The 19,022-nt window shown below is 41.6% G+C and overlaps 1 protein-coding gene across 2 annotated transcripts in view; it reads left to right on the forward strand.

Annotated features, from left to right (window-relative positions):
- Positions 1-19,022, forward strand: part of pou6f2 (POU class 6 homeobox 2) — a 567,547-nt gene that overhangs the window by 176,267 nt on the left and 372,258 nt on the right. For both annotated transcript variants that reach the window (XM_087986073.1, XM_043688934.2), the window contains exon 3: positions 3,966-4,057. In XM_087986073.1, coding sequence (XP_087842199.1) covers positions 3,966-4,057 — 92 coding nt within the window. The remainder of the gene's footprint in view (positions 1-3,965; positions 4,058-19,022) is intronic.

Here is a 19,022-nt window from a genome sequence, read left to right on the forward strand (position 1 = left end):
TTGGGATGTGTAGTTGCCCCCTTTGGGCAGGGGTTGAGTTCCCCTATTCAGTGCCGTTGGAGCTTTATATGTTGGGGCTTTTTTTGGTTTTTATTGTATATAATCTTTGATAACTTTGTAGGTTTGTTAACTGTAATGGTTTTAGTTTGTGTAGTTTTTATGTTTGATGGACCTTGTGACAGAAAGGCTCGGCGATTTGTGTTTCGAGTTTATCTTCTCTGGAATTTAAATGTTACCGCAGAAGGTTATGGCTAATGACTTGATTAAATGGTGTACTTGGAATATCAAGGGGAGTCACTCACCAATTAAGAGGAAGAAGGTACTTCTGAGTCTTCGAGACAAGAAGGTGGATATTGCTTTGTTACAGGAGACACACTTGGATGATAGGGAGCATTTGAAACTACAGCAGAATGGCTTTGATCAGATTTACTTTTCATTTTTAATACCAGAACTTGGGGAGTGGTTACATTGGTTCGAAGGAATCTCCCATTTCCATTACGAGAGTGTCTTAAAGACACACACGGGAGGTTTGTAATTCTCAAAGCCCTGATAAACTGGGAAGAATATGGTGTTTTAAATGTTTACTGCCCTCTGGCCCATTCCCTCAAATTTTTGATAGATGCGTTCTCTAAGCTGATCTGTCTTGAGTCCCAGCATATTGTTATAGGGGGAGATTTTAACTGTCTCATGGATCCCACAGTAGACAGGTTGCCCAAAGGCCCCCTGATACACTTTGTAGAAACTAAACAATTAGTGGATCTGTGTGGGGTGTTAGGGTTGTTGGACGTCTGGAGGCGTCTCCACCCTACAGGCAGGGGTTTTGTGTTTCTTTTCAATCCACACAAATGTCACACCAGGATTGATTTTTTTTTCTGACCCCTGTGGCAACCTTGGACTTGGTGGTATCTTGTACGATTGGTAATTTCCGATCATGCTCCATTGTTATCTGTTGGTAAAGATTAAGGACATTACAGTGGCTTCGAGGTGAATGGATCCCTTTATCCACAAGCAAATATTTAGCATATCTTGCCAGGAAAAGGAGTGCCTCTCAAGCCATTACGGCAATTGGGGAAGGGTCTGGGAACCTAACATGTGACTCCAAAAAGATGAATGAGGCATTCCAAAGACATTACTCTAAGTTATACCAATCTGAGGGTTGTGAGGAGGAGCAGGCCAAAATTGAGTCTTTTTTTTAAAGATCTGGAGCTCCTGGGTGTGACCCCTGAACAAGGGCCTTTTCTCATGCCCCCTTATCAGAGCAAGAAGCGCAGGAGGTTGTGAAGCAGCTTCAGAGTGGAAAGGTGCCTGGTCCTGATGGACTTCCCAGCAAATTCTATAAGGAATGTATAAACATCCTGTCAGGCCTGATGCTCAACATGTCTAATGACTCATACAACCATGATTGTCTCCCGCCATCTCTGAGAGAGGCCAATATTTCGCTTATTCTTAAAAGAGGGGAGGTTCTGGAGGACTGTGCTTCGTACAGGCACATTTCAGTCTCAAATGTGGATTTTAAAATCCTCTCTTAGACTCTCTTATGTTAAGGCTGGAGACTGTGTTACGTTCTATTGTTAAAGAGAATCAGATGGGCTTCATAAAGGGTGGCAGATCCTCTAATAATGTTAGGAGGCTGCTTAATGTAATTCAAGTGTGTCAACAACAGTCAATACAGGGATTGGTGATTTCTCTGGATGCAGAGAAGGCGTTTGACCGAGTTGAGTGGCCGTACCTTTTCTATAATCTGGAGCGGTTTGGCTTGGGTGAAGTCTTTATAAGATGGGTAAAGGTTCTCTACAGTGACTCTCCCACTGCGGTCATCACCAATGGGGTCCAATCAGGCAATTTTAACATTTTTAGAGACAGCGGCAGGGCTGCCCCCTTTTACCATTACGTTTTTACGTTGGTGTTTGAACCATTGGCGGAGGCCCTTCATAGGGATCCCAATGTATCAGCTCCACAAATGGGGTCAAAATTACATAAGAATTCATTGTACGCAGACCATGTCCTAATTGTTTTGTCAAATCTAGCAGTTTCAGTGCTCGCCTAATACAATGCATCAGTGTGCTTGGCACCTTTTCAGGGTACAAGATCAATCTTGCAAAATCAGAGACTATGCCTATGGGTAGTCTTACAAAGGTGCTAGGTCTTGAGGACAAATATCAATTCCCATTTAAAATGGTCATGGGGGGGTTTTGTGTTTTTGGGCATATTCATTACTCCAGTTCTGGATCGACTGTTCAAAGCTAATTTTGTTCAATGATTTGACAAAATCAAACAAGACCTTCAAAGATGAGAGGCATATCCGGTCTCGTGGTTGGGTCAGATAGCGCTTATTAAGATGAATATTCTCCCCCGTTTGTTATACCCTATCCAGATGGTCCCCCAATTTTCAATAAGCAAACATTCAGGAGACTGAACGGCTGATTCAACTCCTTTATTTGACATTGTAAGCGGCCCCTCATTAAATTAGCTAAACTGCAACTGCCTCACAGATTGGGGGAGTGGTTCTTCCAGACATTAAAATCTACTAACTAAGCTCGCTTTTATCCTATGTGAATGATTGGGCCTGTGGGGACCCTCTTTCAATGTGGTTAGATATTGAGACCTTCCAGGCAAGGTGCCCCCTTACTAGCTTGCTGTTCCTGGACAAAATGACGACAGTCAGGGAATATTGCCATAACAAAAAAACTATGCTTTTGACACATCCCTACAAATCCAACATAGAGAGGAGGGTGCTCAGTGCTAAGAGTACACTTTTCTGTCAGCACTTTATGTCATCAATTGGGGGGTGCCCCCTCAGATGAGTTCAATCAACTCTGCAGGGTGTGAGAGAGAGCTAGGTGTTGAGGTCTTCTCAGAGGCATGGGAAGATACTTGAGAAAACGCAAGAAAGATATCAATTTGCAATAGGAGCCATGCTTTACAGTTGAAGATTCTCCACAGGGTCCACTTGGCTCCGGACCATTTGTCAAAAGTTAAACCAGGAGTATCTTCAACATGTCCCAAGTACAAGGTCTGTACAGGCACTCTCACCCATTGTCTGTGGTCCTGTGGTAGGCTTCAAACATACTGGAGTGCTGTGGCAGGTGCAATTTTGGGTGTAAGGTTGGAGAAGGATCCAATCTCTCCTCTTCTTGGCCTGGTGCATCAGAAAAAACTTTTCAACCCCCTCACTTCCTGCGCAAGGAAGAATATCTTGCTAGGTTGGGTATCTGGAAACCAACCCCCCCGGGCCTATTGGGTTGGCAAGGAGTATATCCCCTTGGATTTTCTCACAAATATGGTACAGCACAAAACTGAGAATTTTTATAAGACATGGTAACCCTGTTTGGAATACCTGGACACAGATTTATCTGCCACACTAATAAGGGCTTTTATATAGCCGTAATGATTGTGTTTTACGAGTCCAATATCCAGAGAGGAGGAACTGCGAACGTATGAGTGTCTTGTTTGGCTGAGTTGAGTTATTACTATCTATTAGTTTGTTAATGGTTATTATTTATTTAGTTAAATAGCTAGTTGGGTTTTTTATTATGTATTTTTCAATTAATGTTTATACATTTGTACATGAGGGCGGGTTGGGTTTGTTAAAATTTGTGTTCTTTCTTTGTATTGTTTTGAATTGTATTGTTTTGTACTTTTGTAATATTTAAAAAATCTATTTTTTCAATGCTTCACATGCTGCCATCTCTCGAGTGGCTTACACCCATCCAGTGCTTCAACTTCTATTTTTTGATACGTTAGATCAGTGCATATGTTTTAATCAGTTGCTTCTTGTAAGCATTATGTGATAGTGATACTTTGATTAGATGTTAATCAAGTTGAATGGATTTATTGTGCAAACAAGCAATAATTTCAGACCATCATGAATTCAATAGTTTTAGCAGAAATAAAGTGGGTTTTGTGTGACATCTTAAAGGGAAAATGGTGGTGGATATTTATTTGTTCTTCTGTTTGGGTTTTAGGCACCAGAGGAAGCTCGACACACATCGAACCTGTCACAACTGACCAGCACCAGCCTAGCCAAACACACCCTTCCTTTTCAGTCGGGGCACAGGTGCGTAGATAGCAATTTTACAGGCAGTAGAGTTTGCCTGGCTCATTTGTTTCTCCATATATACAACTACACATCAATCTTTGTTTAAGAAATGTCTTTTTTCTCTTCCAATTCTGTTAAATGACTGCATGATTCAGGGCACATTATCCCGAATTGGTCAATAATTTGTTCTCACTGCATGAGTAAGAAACATTGAGCTAAGTGTTCTAGATATTTTAAGGAATTGCAGGATATTACTGTGAGTTTCAAAGATGGTTACCAGCTAAACTTGTCAGTGTTTTTTTTAATGTGGTTCCAACATAGCCTATCCAATTGTAGCCAGGTGCGCTGCAGTGTCTGGCTTCTTGTCCTTGATGTCACCAGCATTCTCAATGATTGAGCTGTGGCCATATGCTTTTCTCATCAATGTGCTGCTCCCCCCACCAAAGTTTTTTTGAACCACAAGAAACAGGCAGGCAGGTTTGGGTCAGGCAGAGGAAATTGTTCACTTGTGGCATGAATGGAAATGGGAGGGTAGATGGGCATCCAGTCTGTTCCATGGATATGAGCTAACACTTAAAATAATATGCAGAGGCCATGAACCTCATTGTTATTCTACTTCTGTAATTTGTCAATAGATGGCTGGAAGAATCCTTCAGCTACATTCAAACAAGGGTTATGAAATCGGAAATCCAAGTTCCCGTTAATTTTAAGCTATCTGGAATTGGTGATACTAATAATCCTAATATTCAGATTCAGTAAAGATCTTTCTGTAAGTTATCAACAGTGAGAACACTACTAATCCTCCTCCTTGCACCTAATTTTCCACCCATAAGCTGTAAATAGAATAATATCACAAAACTCAAGCAACTAAACAGACAAACAATGAGCAAACAACAACAGCTTTCCATTAGCTGGGCTTCAAGAGCTCATTATTGAGACATAGGTCACGCGGAGTTATATGTGACATCCAAACCTGTGTAGTCTTAGTAGATAATAATTGAGCAGCTTTAATTACCTGCGTTATTACTGTATTTTAGTGGTAGGCTTAATCAAAAGGGGTCACCACAGTGTGTTGATATATGTCAGCAATACAGTTGCAAAAAGCATAATGCTCTCAAATGCATCATGAATGTTTGTTCAATTAGTCTGTCTACTTTCATTAAGCCCTGCTCTGTGCACAGATCTTGAGTGCACTTTTGCTCCCCGCAGTGCAGAAAATCAATATCCTTTGTTGTGGTAGATTAGCACTATTATGTTAATGTGTCTGACAAGAATTTAAATAAAATGTCTGGCATATTAATATTACAGTAGGGTTTGGGAGAAACTGATCAACAGGAATGTTGATGAATCTTTCAATAATCTCCCTTCTGTCTACAAAGAAAGACAGCAGTTAAATTTGATAGCCCCAAAATAAGTGTATGGTGCTACCCTACTCCCCAACACAGATATGCATGAGTAACTCATGCCCATTGGTTGTAATGCTGGAAGCACATAAAATTGCTGCTGCCTGCTCATTTTAAGATTTTTAGCATCCAGCTAACATTAAACATAGTGGTTTTTTTTGGCTGGATGACTGAGCCAGAGTGGCCAGCAACACTGAAAGCTGATGTGCACCTCTTAAAAGGGAGGTGCATTATAACTGGAGACTGTGCTGATAGTAGCATGGGAAGTTAACCTAGTGTGTCAACCATTGAAGAATGACATTACATAAGAGAACATGGCTCCAAGGTTTTCCTATGGTGCATTGGGACCCTTGGTGGACAAGGTGGAAAGGAGGAAATGTGTCCTGTGTTGAAGGAGGTAAGAAATTCTCCAGACTCATGCAAGGAGAGCAAACTGCCATGGAGTTCACTGCCAAGAGTCAAGTTTCCCCAAAGGCTTGAATGCAGAATGCCACAAGAAGTTGAATGTCTTGCATACGTATTCACAATCAGTTTCAAAACCATGCATCTTCAGCTGCACTTCATGCCTCATACCCTGCTGCATGTATTGAACCTTTATCATTTACCTGCAACTAACTTATATTAATCAGGGCTCATACTTCCTTTCCAAAAGCCCACTTCTCTGTCACACATTTAAAAATGTCGTGGATCTCATACTTACATTCCAAACTTGCAAAAGCTGCCAACTACTCAACCATGACAGTCACAATATCCAGATTGCACAGCACTCAATGGTACACTTACCTGATCCCTGCAGGATGAGATGACACACAATTAGAGACAGCAGAAGCTAAACAGAAAATACATTTTATGCCTGCTTGTCTTAAAGCCATGGAGAAGGTGTTTACCACCAGTGGAGTGCCACAAGGATCGGTGCTGGGTCCTCTACTTTTTGTAATTTACACAAATGATTTGGATGCGAGCAGAAGAGGTACAGTTAGTAAGTTTGCAGATGACACCAAAATTGGAGGTATAGTGGACAGCGAAGAGGGTTACCTCAGATTACAACAGGATCTGGACCAGATGGGTCAATGGGCTGAGAAGTGGCAGATGGAGTTTAATTCAGATAATTGCGAGGTGCTGCATTTTGGGAAAGCAAATCTTAGCAGGAATTATACACTTAATGGTAAGGTCCTAGGGAGTGTTGCTGAACAAAGAGATCTTGGAGTGCAGGTTCATAGCTCCTTGAAAGTGGAATCGCAGGTAGATAGGATAATGAAGAAGGCGTTTGGTATGCTTTCCTTTATTGGTCAGAGTATTGAGTACAGGAGTTGGGAGGTCATGTTGCGGCTGTACAGGATATTGATTAGGCTATTGTTGGAATATTGTGTGCAATTCTGGTCTCCTTCCTATCGGAAAGATGTTGTGAAACCTTAACGGGTTCAGAAAAGGTTTACAAGGATGTTGCCAGGGTTGGAGGATTTGAGCTATAGGGAGAGGCTGAACAGGCTGGGGCTGTTTTCCCTGGAGTGTCAGAGGCTGAAGCGTGACCTTATAGAGGTTTACAAAATTATGAGGGGCATGGATAGGGTAAATAGGAAAAGTCTTTTCCCTGGGGTTGGGGAGTCCAGAACTAGAAGGCATAGGTTTAGGGTGAGAGGGGAAAGATATAAAAGAGACCTAAGGGGCAACTTTTTCACGCAGAGCGTGGTATGTGTATGGAATGAGTTGCCAGAGGAAGTGGTGGAGGCTGGTATAATTGCAGCATTTAAGAGGCATTTGGATGGATATATGAATAGGAAGGGTTTGGAGGGTTATGGGCCGGGTGCTGGCAGGTGGGACTAGATTGGGTTGGGATATCTGGTCAGCATGGACGTGTTGGACCAAAGGGTCTGTTTCCATGCTGTACATCTCTATGACTCTATTACACGATAACTGTTGAAGCCATAGACATAATCCTCCACCTCGCATGCAATTTTCCACCCATAAGCTGTAAAAAAAAACATATGCCACTTACCTTACTGTCTTTTAGAATAATTCCACAGCCTTAGTTTTGTGCCTTTAATCCCTGGCTGGGCAGTGGAGAAACAGGAAGGAGTAATGATCAAAATACCATCAGTTGATTTCACACAGGATGCAGTCAGCTGAGGAACTTGCACTGCATCTAATTTGGATGGCAGCTTCAAGGCAGGTTCTCTAAGTGGTGAGACAAAAATAAAATGTAGTTAAGTCTATTGAGTTGAGAGATCAGTTTTCCTTATGCAATGATGGGTGGCAAACTTTAAGATGATGCAAGAATTTCTAAATCCAACCTGGAAGGAGCCAGTCAACCAGTCCATTGGTCTGGTCACCTTCACAACCACTGGTAAAGTTGACCTTGCCCTGCAGTGAGGTTATACCTGTGGCTACAACAGATGACAGATTTCAGTGAGAACATCCTTAGCAAAGCACAGTCCTTTCACACATTGTTCCTGTCCTTCTGAGGAAGGCTGAGGTAAGAGAATTGTTTCCTGACATGGATGAGTTGGACCAAAGTGTCTATTTCCATGCTGTACATCTCTATGACTCTATGATTACCTTGGATAGATTATTGTCACAGGTACCAAGACACAGTGAAAAGTATTGTTTTGTGTGCTACCCAGATAAATCATACCTACATAAGTACATCAACATAATAGACCAGAATATGGAATATAGGAATATGGAATATATGGGCGGCACGGTGGCACAGTGAATCCTGGACAGACCTTGCCAGATGAATCTGCTGAAAAAAATCACTGAGATGGTTCATCAAAATATATAAGTGGAGTTGTTGTGGAGACCGGATGCATTTATATATCTAGTAGAGAGAGACTCTGTATAAACCATTTGCTTGAAAGAGGAAAACTGACAAAGGGAGTGCAGAAGGAGCCTCCTCTTATCCCAATCCCTTCTGCAGTCCAAAAAGAAACTGAAAATTTGCTGGTTTTAAAGAATCCAATAGTAGAGCAAAGCAAAGTGAGTCTGGGTGTCAGATCAAAACAAGTCAATGTCACAGTGCCAGCCATTAAGTGGAATTGGTATTCAAAGTCAAAGTTTAGGTTTGATCCAGTCAGACCCATTGAGAGAGGATATTCGAACTAATGAAAATGGAGATCAGTGCCTACAGAGAAAGAGAAATAAGCTAAATAGGTGATTTGAAATATGCTGAAAACAGGAAAAAAAATTCTCTATGTTGTTTCTTGTCAAATGATAACATAAATAATTGTTTAACAAAAATATTTAGGAAGAACAGTTTTTTACATGTAAATTATCCTGGATATATTCATATTTGGTTTTACAACCAAAACACATATGTAAGCAAACCTGTTAAAATTTCAGATATTGCTGGTCTTATTTAATGATGAAATTTATTCAATTCATGCAAAGTATACCATCTTCCACTTTTATGTAGGACTTTTTTTAAATGGTGAGGGAATGTAGTTCATTACAAATTCTGCTGCTGTTTTGCTGCCCTGTTTGTCGGGGAGGTGTAAAGCCTGCAGCTGAGCATGTTGCTCAATACAATACACCGCAAGAGGAGAATTTAGTCGTCGTAGTGTTGAGAGTTATATATCAAAATGGTATTCGGTTCGAAATAACTCAACTCGTAACATCGATGGCTTTTGTTTTATTGTCTCTCACAATTTCAAAATGATTCTTTATTGAGCAGATTTCCCTGTTTGTAGGATATTCAGATTTCAAAAAGATTTCAGCCAAAGCTCACATTTTCAGCTTATCACTGAGTGAGAGGGGAGTAACATTGAATACCTCATGCTGAATTCTCAAGTGCATTACAAAACTCAATTGTAGAGGTTTCTCAGCCGGTAAATTGAACACTCAGTTGACACAATCACTGGAAGGGCATCGATGACAATTCTCTTGATGCCCCTTCTGTTGATTCATACTACTCAGAATATTTTAGTTCTAGCTGCAGCTACAGCTGCAGAACTTGGAGCTTTTTTTTACATTTTACATTTTAGCTATCGTTAACAAGTCAATTTCTGTTACCAAAAACTGAGTTGTCTTGTGACTGTGAGGGAAGCTATCTGCTTACTCAAGTAACTTCCAATTTTGTGTAAGTGTTACATGTTCCAGTCCATAAAATGGATTGCAAATTGGCAATATAACACTTAGCAAAAAATGCAGCTCAGTCAAAAAAAAAGACAGCAGCAAAAGTTGCAGCAACTTGGGAACTGCTTTTTCTTCAGAATCTTGAAACGATTTAGTGGTAAATATTAGAGGTGACCCTTCTGTAGGATACCTAGAGAAAGTCCATTGTTGTCTGTTTCTGCGAAGGCTTGCCACAGCTGGCAACAACAAGAATCCAGGGAAGAGGTTTCCAGGCAAGGTGGTGACTGCTGAGTTGCTGATGGGCCTGGGCATAGATGAGTGATGGTAAGAATGGGTTGCTCGGTGTGCGTTGGCAGCAAGGGAAGAATGATGGTGCACAAATCCAATGCTTGATCGTCAATTAAACACTGTGTGATAGAAGCAAAAACTCTGTTTTTCACGTTTCCCATGTAGCTAGTTCATTGCCCAATTCTGGGTGACAGGAAGGCCTTTCGTGATCTGTTCCACCACCAGTTTAATCAGGCCAGGTTTGGGAAGCTTCAGGTCCTCACCCACCAACCGTCTGCCTGATTTAAATGTCATCTGCCACCAAAGTCACATGGAGAAGGGCATAATTCCATCTCTGTGTGAACTCAGGACAGGCAAACTAGTCAGGGATAGATTTAATTCATTAAGTGTTGAGCGGTAAATTTATTTCAGAATGCAATCAGCTCTTAACATGTCATTCTTAAATAATATTCCACAAACTTTAAACTTCAGTTGCTCTTGTCAATCATAACATATATCAATGAAACAATCCAAACATGAGCCCATGAATTGCAATATTCCTATGTGGTATACTATGTCTGCCATTATTGAGTGGAATTTTAACCCTCGAGAGCTGGAAAATAGGAAGCAGACAAGGGATGAAATTAATAATTTTTAAAGTTGAAATGCAAGTTGGCTGCAGCACACCCACTTTTGGATTCACCTGAGGTGTATTTGAATGCTCGTGCCAAAGCTATTCTCGAAATTCAGGTATTTCCTAGTTAGATTCAGGCAGCTTTGTATTAGTGCAACAAAGAACCTTGGGTTTAGTTACTTATTTCAGATTGTTTTTAACTTCTCTTTGAGTTTTCCTTGAGCAGCAGAGGTTTCCCAGGGTTCTGAAAGCTGACCAGGAAAACAGAAGTGAGTTTGGACAGCATTCCAGGTGAATTTTTTGAAGTTGTCATTATCCAATTTGAATAAAAGCTCACACATTCCAGCTGCTGTGACATTTCCCTCTGGTAAATGTTTGACAGAATTCTATTATGGCTGCAGCTTGCATACCATGTTTTTGAGTATTTCAAGCTGAAAGGACGAGAATGGAAAGTACCTGGGGTATATTTGACAGTAAATGACAGCAGGAAGTCCAACATCTTCCACATCAGCGATGATATGCTGCCATAGAATCAGCATAGCGACAGTAGAGATGTCTGCAGGAGAAAATTGCCCAAAAGAAGACTGCACAGGAGAAGGGTGCTTAGTGGAATTTTCAGTTTCCCTGGCAATTCCTTCGACGTCAGCTATGTCAGGGATTCCACAGTTTTCTCATGCGCAATTCCCATCGAGCTTCAAAATAGACGATTTGGCCATTAATTCCATTTCCCTCCACAGATGCTGCCTGAACTGCAGAGTTTTATTCAGCCCTTTCTGTTTCAATTTTAGAGAGGGCTTTAGTTGTGCCAGGAACACTACCCCACTCCACATCACATCGTTGACCTGCTAGGGTCCTTAAGGATGCCCCCTCCCCAAGCCAGTTCAATTACCCGTTCCCCTCATACTCTGAGTTGGCATTATCCAACTGAATAATCCCAGTTAGCTTCCTTTAAGTGGTCTCAACATGACACACTTCCCCCATAAGATTAGGTAGATCTGTTAGTACCAAAACATTCTCAGCAAAAATGGCCAACGTCAGGAATGCGGTTTGTAAATGGCATGTTTGCTTACATTGGTATTTTTGAGCCTGACTAGATTAGATTAGATTAGATTACATTACATTACATTAGATTAGATTAGATTACATTACAGTGTGGAAACAGGCCCTTCGGCCCAACAAGTCCACACCGATCCGCCGAAGCGAAACCCACCCATACCCCTACATTTACCCCTTACCTAACACTACGGGCAATTTAGCATGGCCAATTCACCTGACCCTGCACATCTTTGGACTGTGGGAGGAAACCGGAGCACCCGGAGGAAACCCACGCAGACACGGGGAGAACGTGCAAACTCCACACAGTCAGTCGCCTGAGGCGGGAATTGAACCCGGGTCTCAGGCGCTGTGAGGCAGCAGTGCTAACCACTGTGCCACCATGCCGCCCACCAACAGTGGAGCAAGGCTCAGTAATTCAGCTCACTATCTGAACTGTTATTGATTTAAGATATTTATAATCAACAGTGCAGGTTCATAGCTCCTTGAAAGTGGAGTCGCAGGTAGATAGGATAGTGAAGAAGGCATTTGGTATGCTTTCCTTTATTGGTCAGAGCATTGAGTACAGGAGTTGGGAGGTCATGTTGCAGCTGTACAGGACATTGGTTAGGCCACTGTTGGAATATTGCTTGCAATTCTGGTCCCTTCCTATCGGAAGGATGATGTGAAACTTGAAAGGGTTCAGAAAAGATTTTCAAGGATGTTGCCAGGGTTGGAAGAAGGGAGAGGTTGAATAGGCTAGAGCTGTTGGGCTGTTTTCCCTGGAGCGTCGGAGGCTGAGGGGTGTCCTTACAGAGGTTTATAAAATTATGAGGGGCATGGATAGGGTAAATAGACAAGTTATTTTCCCTGGGGTGTGGGAGTCCAGAACTAGAGGGCATAGGTTTAGGGTGAGAGGGGAAAGATATAAAAAAGACCTAAGGGGCAACTTTTTCATGCAGAGGGTGGTGAGTGTATGGAATGAGCTGCCAGAGGAAGTGGTGGAAGCTGGTATAATTGCAATATTTAAAAGGCATCTGGATGGGTATATGAATAGGAAGGGTTTGGAGGGATATAGGCCGTGTGATGATGGGTGGGACTAGATTGGGATATCTGGTTGGCATGGACAAGTTGGACCAAAGGGTCTGTTTCCGTGCTGTACAACTCTCTGACCCTATGACTCTATAACCTGTGCAGATGTGTTTCGACATACCTCTGGAGCAGGTGGGACTTGAACCTAGGCCTCCCAGCTCAAAGGTAGGGACAACATCACTGCACCAGAAGAACCCATGATACTGGTTTCATACAATTATGTACTCATTGGCCTTACAATAAAATCGGTGATTTCTTTATTCTCCATTCACTTTCCTCTTAAATCCTACTCATCCAGATAAAACAGGCACTGCTGGGGTTGTTTTTCTGTCTTGGAGGTTTATTTCCTAAAGGTATGGGTGATTTGAGATTGCTGCATGAAAGACTAATCAGTCCGGCAAATGCAATTGAAGGCTCATATAGATCTTGATAGTACAGAAATATAATGGTATTTTCACATTCGTAGACAGAAAGGCTCCTATTTTGGAATTTCTATGGATGTCTTGATGACACTAGTCATTCACCCTTCCTCATGAGTCATAGATGATCAAGGTATGTCTCTGTGAATGTTTCAAGTAAATGTACCTAGACTACAGGTGCATTTTTTTTAATATCCATTCATGGACTATGGGCTCTGCTGATGAGACCACCATTTATTGCCCATCCCTAATTTCCCTTGGAAAATCATGATGAGCTGTCCCCTTGAAACATTTCAGTACCTGGAGTGTATGTACATACTGTCTCATACTGTTAGAAAGTGATTACAGGGAGTTTGATCCAGTGACAATACAGTTTCAAGATGATCTTGTGGATGGTGCCCACTGCTGCCAATGTGCATCAGTCATGGAAGGAGTGGATGTTGGAGATAGGGGGTGGGATGCTAGCCAAGTAGGTTGCTTTGTTCTGGATGGTGCCAAAAATCTTACATGTTATTGTACATCTAGGAGATAGAGAGTATTTCATCAAACATCTGACTTCTGCCTTACAAATGCTGGATAGACATTGGGGAGACAGGAAGTGAGTACCTCACTGCAGAATTCCTAGTCTACATGGCTATTCCTATATGGCTGGTCTAGTTCAGTTTCTGGTCCATTGTAACTCCTCAGATATGAATTGTGGATGATTTCAGCAATGGTAATGCCATTGAACATCAAGGGGCAATACTTAGATTCTCTCTTATTTGAGATGGTCAAAGCCTGCCAGTTGTGTAGCGCAAATGTTACTTGCTACTTATCAGCTCAAGCCTGCATGTTGTCAGATCTTACTACAAATAGACATGGACTACTTTAGTATCTGAAGAGTGGTAAATGGTGCTGAACATTGCGAAATCATTAGTGAACATCTCCACGTCTGTCCTTACGATGGAGAGAAGGTAATTTATGAAACAGCTGAAGATAGATGGACCTAAGACCATAAGATATAGGAGCAGAATTTATGCCATTTGGTTTATGAAGACTACTCTGCCATTTGTTTATGCCTGATATGTTTCTCAAATCCATTCCACTGTGTTCTTCCCATGACCTTTGATTCCCTTAGTAACCCAGAATCAATATATCTCTGTCTTAAATACTTAGTAACTTGATCTCTGCAGGCTTCTGCAGCAATGAGTTGCACAGATTCACCACCCTCTGGCCGAAGAAATTCCTCCACATCTTAGTTATAAAAGGTTTTCCCTTGCATAAATGGGTCTTTTGCTGTTTGGCAGAATGGTGATGAGTGGTGTTCCACACCGATCTGTGCTGGGGTCTCAATGTTTAAACATTTACGCCAGTGACTTAGGTGGAGGGAGTAAATTGTTGGTAGCTAAACTCATAACGTATACCAGGATAACTGGGAAGTATGGAGAAAGTGAGCACTGCAGATGCTGGAGATCAGATTTGAAAAGTGAGTTGCTGGAAAAGCACAGCAGATCAGGCAGCATCTGAGGAGCAGGAGAATCAATGTTTAGAGCATAAGCCCTTCATCAGGAATGTTGGGGGCTAGGGGGCTGAGAGACAAATAGGAGGGTGGGTGTGGGGTGGGGGAAGATGATAGGTAAATGCATGTGGGGAGGGTGATGGTGGAGGGTGGAGTGGATATGTGGAAAGGAAGATGGACAGGTGGGGCAGTTCAAGAAGGTGATGCTGAGTTGGAGGGTTTGATCTGGCGGGAGGTGAGACGAGGAAACTGGTGAAATTGACATTGATGCTGTGTGGTTTGAGGGTCCCAAGGTGGATGATGAGGTGTTCATCCTCCAGGCGTCAGGTGGCTTGGATTCAGCAGTGGAGGAGGCCCAGGACTTGCATGTCCTTGGTGGAGTGGGAGGGGCAGTTGAAGTGGTTGGTCACAGGGCGATGAGGTTGGTTGGTGCATGTGTCCCAGAGGTATTCCCTGAAAGATTCCTTGAGTTGGTATCCTGTCTCCCCGATGTAGAGGAGACCAGTTCGAGAGCAACGGACACTGCAGTTGAGGTATTTGGATGTGCAGGATGGGAGGGTCCTTTGAGACCTTGGGCAGAGGTGAGGGGAGAGGTGGGGGTGCAGGTTTTACACCACTTGTGGCAGCAAGGGAAGGTGCCAGGTGTGGAAGTATGTTTGTGAAGGAAGTTGCAGACAATATAGATAAGTTGGATAAATGGGCAAAAATCTGGCAGATGGAGGAAAATGTGAGAACATGTGAAGGTATTCCCTTTGGCAAGATGAATAAAAAAGCAGAGTATCATTTAAACAGAGAATGACTGCAGAATTCTGAAGTGCAGAGAGTTTTCGGTGTCTGGTGCATGAGTCACATAAAGTTAGTATGCAGGTACAGCATACAATCAAAAAGGTGCATGAGATGCTACCTTCATTATGTGAGAAATTGAAACTAAAAGTAAGACTGTTATGATTCAGTCACACAGAGCTTTGGTGAGACCATATCTCCTATATTGTGTGCAGTTATTTAAGGAAGGATGGAAATACATTGGAGGTGGTTCAGGAGATGTTTACTTAATTGAGGTGGATGGTTTCTTGTTAGGCTGGGGAATTGAGGGTGAGTGGGATTGATGGGAATGTGGTATCTAAAACACAAACAGATCAGTCACCCTCTTACTGAATGCCAACCCAGATTCAAGGCTCAAATGGTCTAGGAACTGGAGTAGGCCATTCAGCCCCTTGAGCCTGTTGCACTGTTCACTAAGATCTGTGGCCTAATTCCATATACCTGCTATTATTCCACATCCCCTAATAATTTTAGTTAACAAAACTTTATCTCTCTCATTTAAAATTGACAACTGATCCTACATCTGCGGCCATTCATGGAAGGTATAAACATATACCACCATTTGTGTGTAGAAGTGCCTCCTAATATTTCCCCTGAATGGTTTAGCCCTAATTTGCAAATCTTTGCCCCCTAGTTCTAGAAATCCACAACCATTGGAAATGGTTTATCTTTATCTACCCTGTCTTTTTTTAGTAATATCTGGAAGATTTCAATCATATCACTAGTTAACCTTCGAAATTCTAGAGAAAGCAGGCCTAATTTGTGTAGACTTTCCTCATAACTAAAGCTCTGAAGTCTAGGTATCATTTTGATAAACCTACATTGTACTCCCTCCAAGACCAATACATCATTCGTAAGGTCTAATAGACAGATCTGCTCAGGGTACTCCAAGCCGGATGTAAACAGGGTTTTATATTGCTGCAGCATAATTTCTACATCCTGGTACTTTAGTCCTCTAGATATAAAGCCCAGCATTGCATTAGCTTTACTGTTTATTTCCTGCATCTTTCGTGATAATTTAAAGTTATATACACCTGAACCCCCAAGTCTCTAGACTTCCTCTGTATTCAATTTCAAGCCATCTAGAAAGTACTCCGATCTATCCTTTTACAGTCCAAACTTGGTAACCTCACACCTTACATTAAACCCTATCTGCCACATTCACTTTGTCTATCGATATCCATTTGCAATTTTATGTTACCATCTATACTGTCTATAATGCTGCTCAACTTTGTGTTATCAGTAAATTTGGATAAGTGACTTTTTATGCCATTATCCAAGTCATTAATAAATAATTTGATTAACTGAGGCCCTAACACAGATCTGTGTGGATCACCACAGGTCACATCCTGCCAATTTGAGAAAATGTATTATCTCGACTTTCTGTTGTCTACCACTGAACCAGTTTCCCAGCCATGTAAGTAATTTGCTTTCAATTCCCTGGGCTTCTATCTTAACTAACAGTCTTTATCATTGAATCAAAGAATCTCACAGTGTGGAAACAGGCTGTTCGGCCCATCGACTCCACACTGACCCTCCAAAAAGCATCTCAACCAGACCCTCTCTACCACCCTATAACCCTACATTTACCATGGCTAATCCACCTAGCCTGCACATCCATGGACACTGTGGGCAGTTTAACATGGCCAATCCACCTGCACATCTTTGGACTGAAGGAGGAAGCCGGTGCACCCAGAAGAAACACAGGCAGACATGGAGAGAATGTGCAAACTCCAAATAGGCAGTCGCCCGAGGGTGGAATCGAGCCCAGGTCCCTGGCACTGTAAGGCAGCAATGCTAACCACCTTGCCAACCATATGGGACTTTAACAAATGTCTTCTGGGAGTCCATATAAACAATATCCATAGACATTCCCCATTTCAATACTTCAGTCACCTCTTCAAAAAGTTAAATAAGGTTTGCCAGTCATTTCCAAGGTATTCAGTTACCGTTTCCTTGATTAGAGGCTCCAACAACTTCCCCACCATAGATGTTAGGCTAACTGGTCTGGAATTCTCCAGTTTTCCTCTTTGGCCCTTCTTCAAAAGCAGAGGGACATGCGCGATTTTCCAATTCAGAGGGAGGATTCCTGTATCTAGGGAATTCTGAAAGATAATAGCGCATCTACTATGTATTCTCCGTACTTCCTTTGACACCCTCTGATGGAAGCCATCAGGTGCCAGGGATTTCACTCTTTAATTCCATTAATTTCCTCACTACTGATGTTTTATCTACACTAGTATTATTCAGATCCTGCTTTTAATTTTCTGGGGATTTCCGGAATGCTTTCTCTTTTCTACTGTAGATACTGAAGCAAAGTAATGTTCAATGTGTCTGTCATTTCCCACTACGCATTAACAATATCCACATCTTCAGTCTTTAATGGGCCAACATTGCTTCTGACCACCCAATTTCCCTTTTTTGTAACTATAAAATTTCTTCTTATTAATTTTGATGTCCCTGGCAAGTTTCCTTACATAATCTCTTTTGGGTTGCTCTTATAAGCTGCCCTGTAGCCTCTAGTTTTGCTCAAACATATTTTGTATGTTTTTCATCATTTACAAATCTCAACTCTGTGGTACCCTCTAAAATATACAAAGTGCCAGTAACTGAGAACTGGATTAAATGTGAAATTAAGTGTCAGTGTTTCTTAATCATCATTCTCCTCTTCTTCCACTTCTTGGTCTTGCACCAGAGCCTGGCCAAGTTTCCATTACTCACTTCCAAAAAGGAGAAAATGGACTCAAGTTGTGTTTGGTGAGGAGAGTGGAGAAAGCAATCCATTTGAGGCTGATTTTGCTGGAAGATTTAAGATGGTTGTCAGATATTATTGTGGGTAAAGTGCTTGATATCCCTGTGCATTAGATGTTAAGAATTATTTTTAATATTTGCTCCTGTGATATGCAAGTCACTGGCTTGACCACCATTCATTCCCTCCCTAACTGCTCTGAGGAAGATGGTCGTGAGGTGCTTTCTTGAACTGCTGCAGTCCTTGGAATCTAGAGACACCGCAATACTACGAGGCAGGGAGTTTCAGGAATTTGACTGTGACAGTAAAAAAAAGCTTTATAGTTCCAAGTTAGCATGGGATGTAGCTTGGAGGGAAACTTAATCGTGGTGGTGTTCTTATGCATTTGTAGCCCTTGTCCTTCTAGATGGTAGAGGTCAGTGGTTTGAAAGCTGTTGTTGAAGGAGTCATTGTGATTTTTGGCATATATTTTGCATATATCATCTTCTGATTCTTGAAATCACACAGCAGCACAGAAACCGAATGTTACAGTGTTCATGTCAGTTTCTGATGGAGTTAACCTTTCACTGCAAATGATTTTTAGATCTGGTCATAAGACTTTGTATGGTATAGGACTGTAACATGGTATATCACAGTTTGAGTGATTTTGAGGCATTGCCCTGATTTTTACTGATTAGTGCATTTTAATAGTTGTTTCTTCAGATCACTGCAATGCTGTACACTCTGGACCACATGACTACTGTAGCACACATTTCTTCATCTGGAAATTGAGTTGTGATAGATGTGGGAAATGTTACTTAGTTAACCATTGTACAGTCAAAAAGTGCAAAAGCAGAGAATTTTGTCTAAAGAATGAATGCTCAACCCTATACATTTAAGTAACTCCGAATTGCAGCTTCAGGTCTGTGTCATTGTCACTAATTAAAAATAAGAATCATAATTCTTAACTATTATTTGATAGTTATCTTAAAATACTTAATACTTATCTTTAGATTC

The sequence above is a fragment of the Chiloscyllium plagiosum genome, unplaced genomic scaffold (genome assembly GCF_037043375.1).
Source record: "Chiloscyllium plagiosum isolate Xiang-an unplaced genomic scaffold, Cpla_swu_hap1 HiC_scaffold_4, whole genome shotgun sequence".
NCBI classification, from domain to species: domain Eukaryota; kingdom Metazoa; phylum Chordata; class Chondrichthyes; order Orectolobiformes; family Hemiscylliidae; genus Chiloscyllium; species Chiloscyllium plagiosum.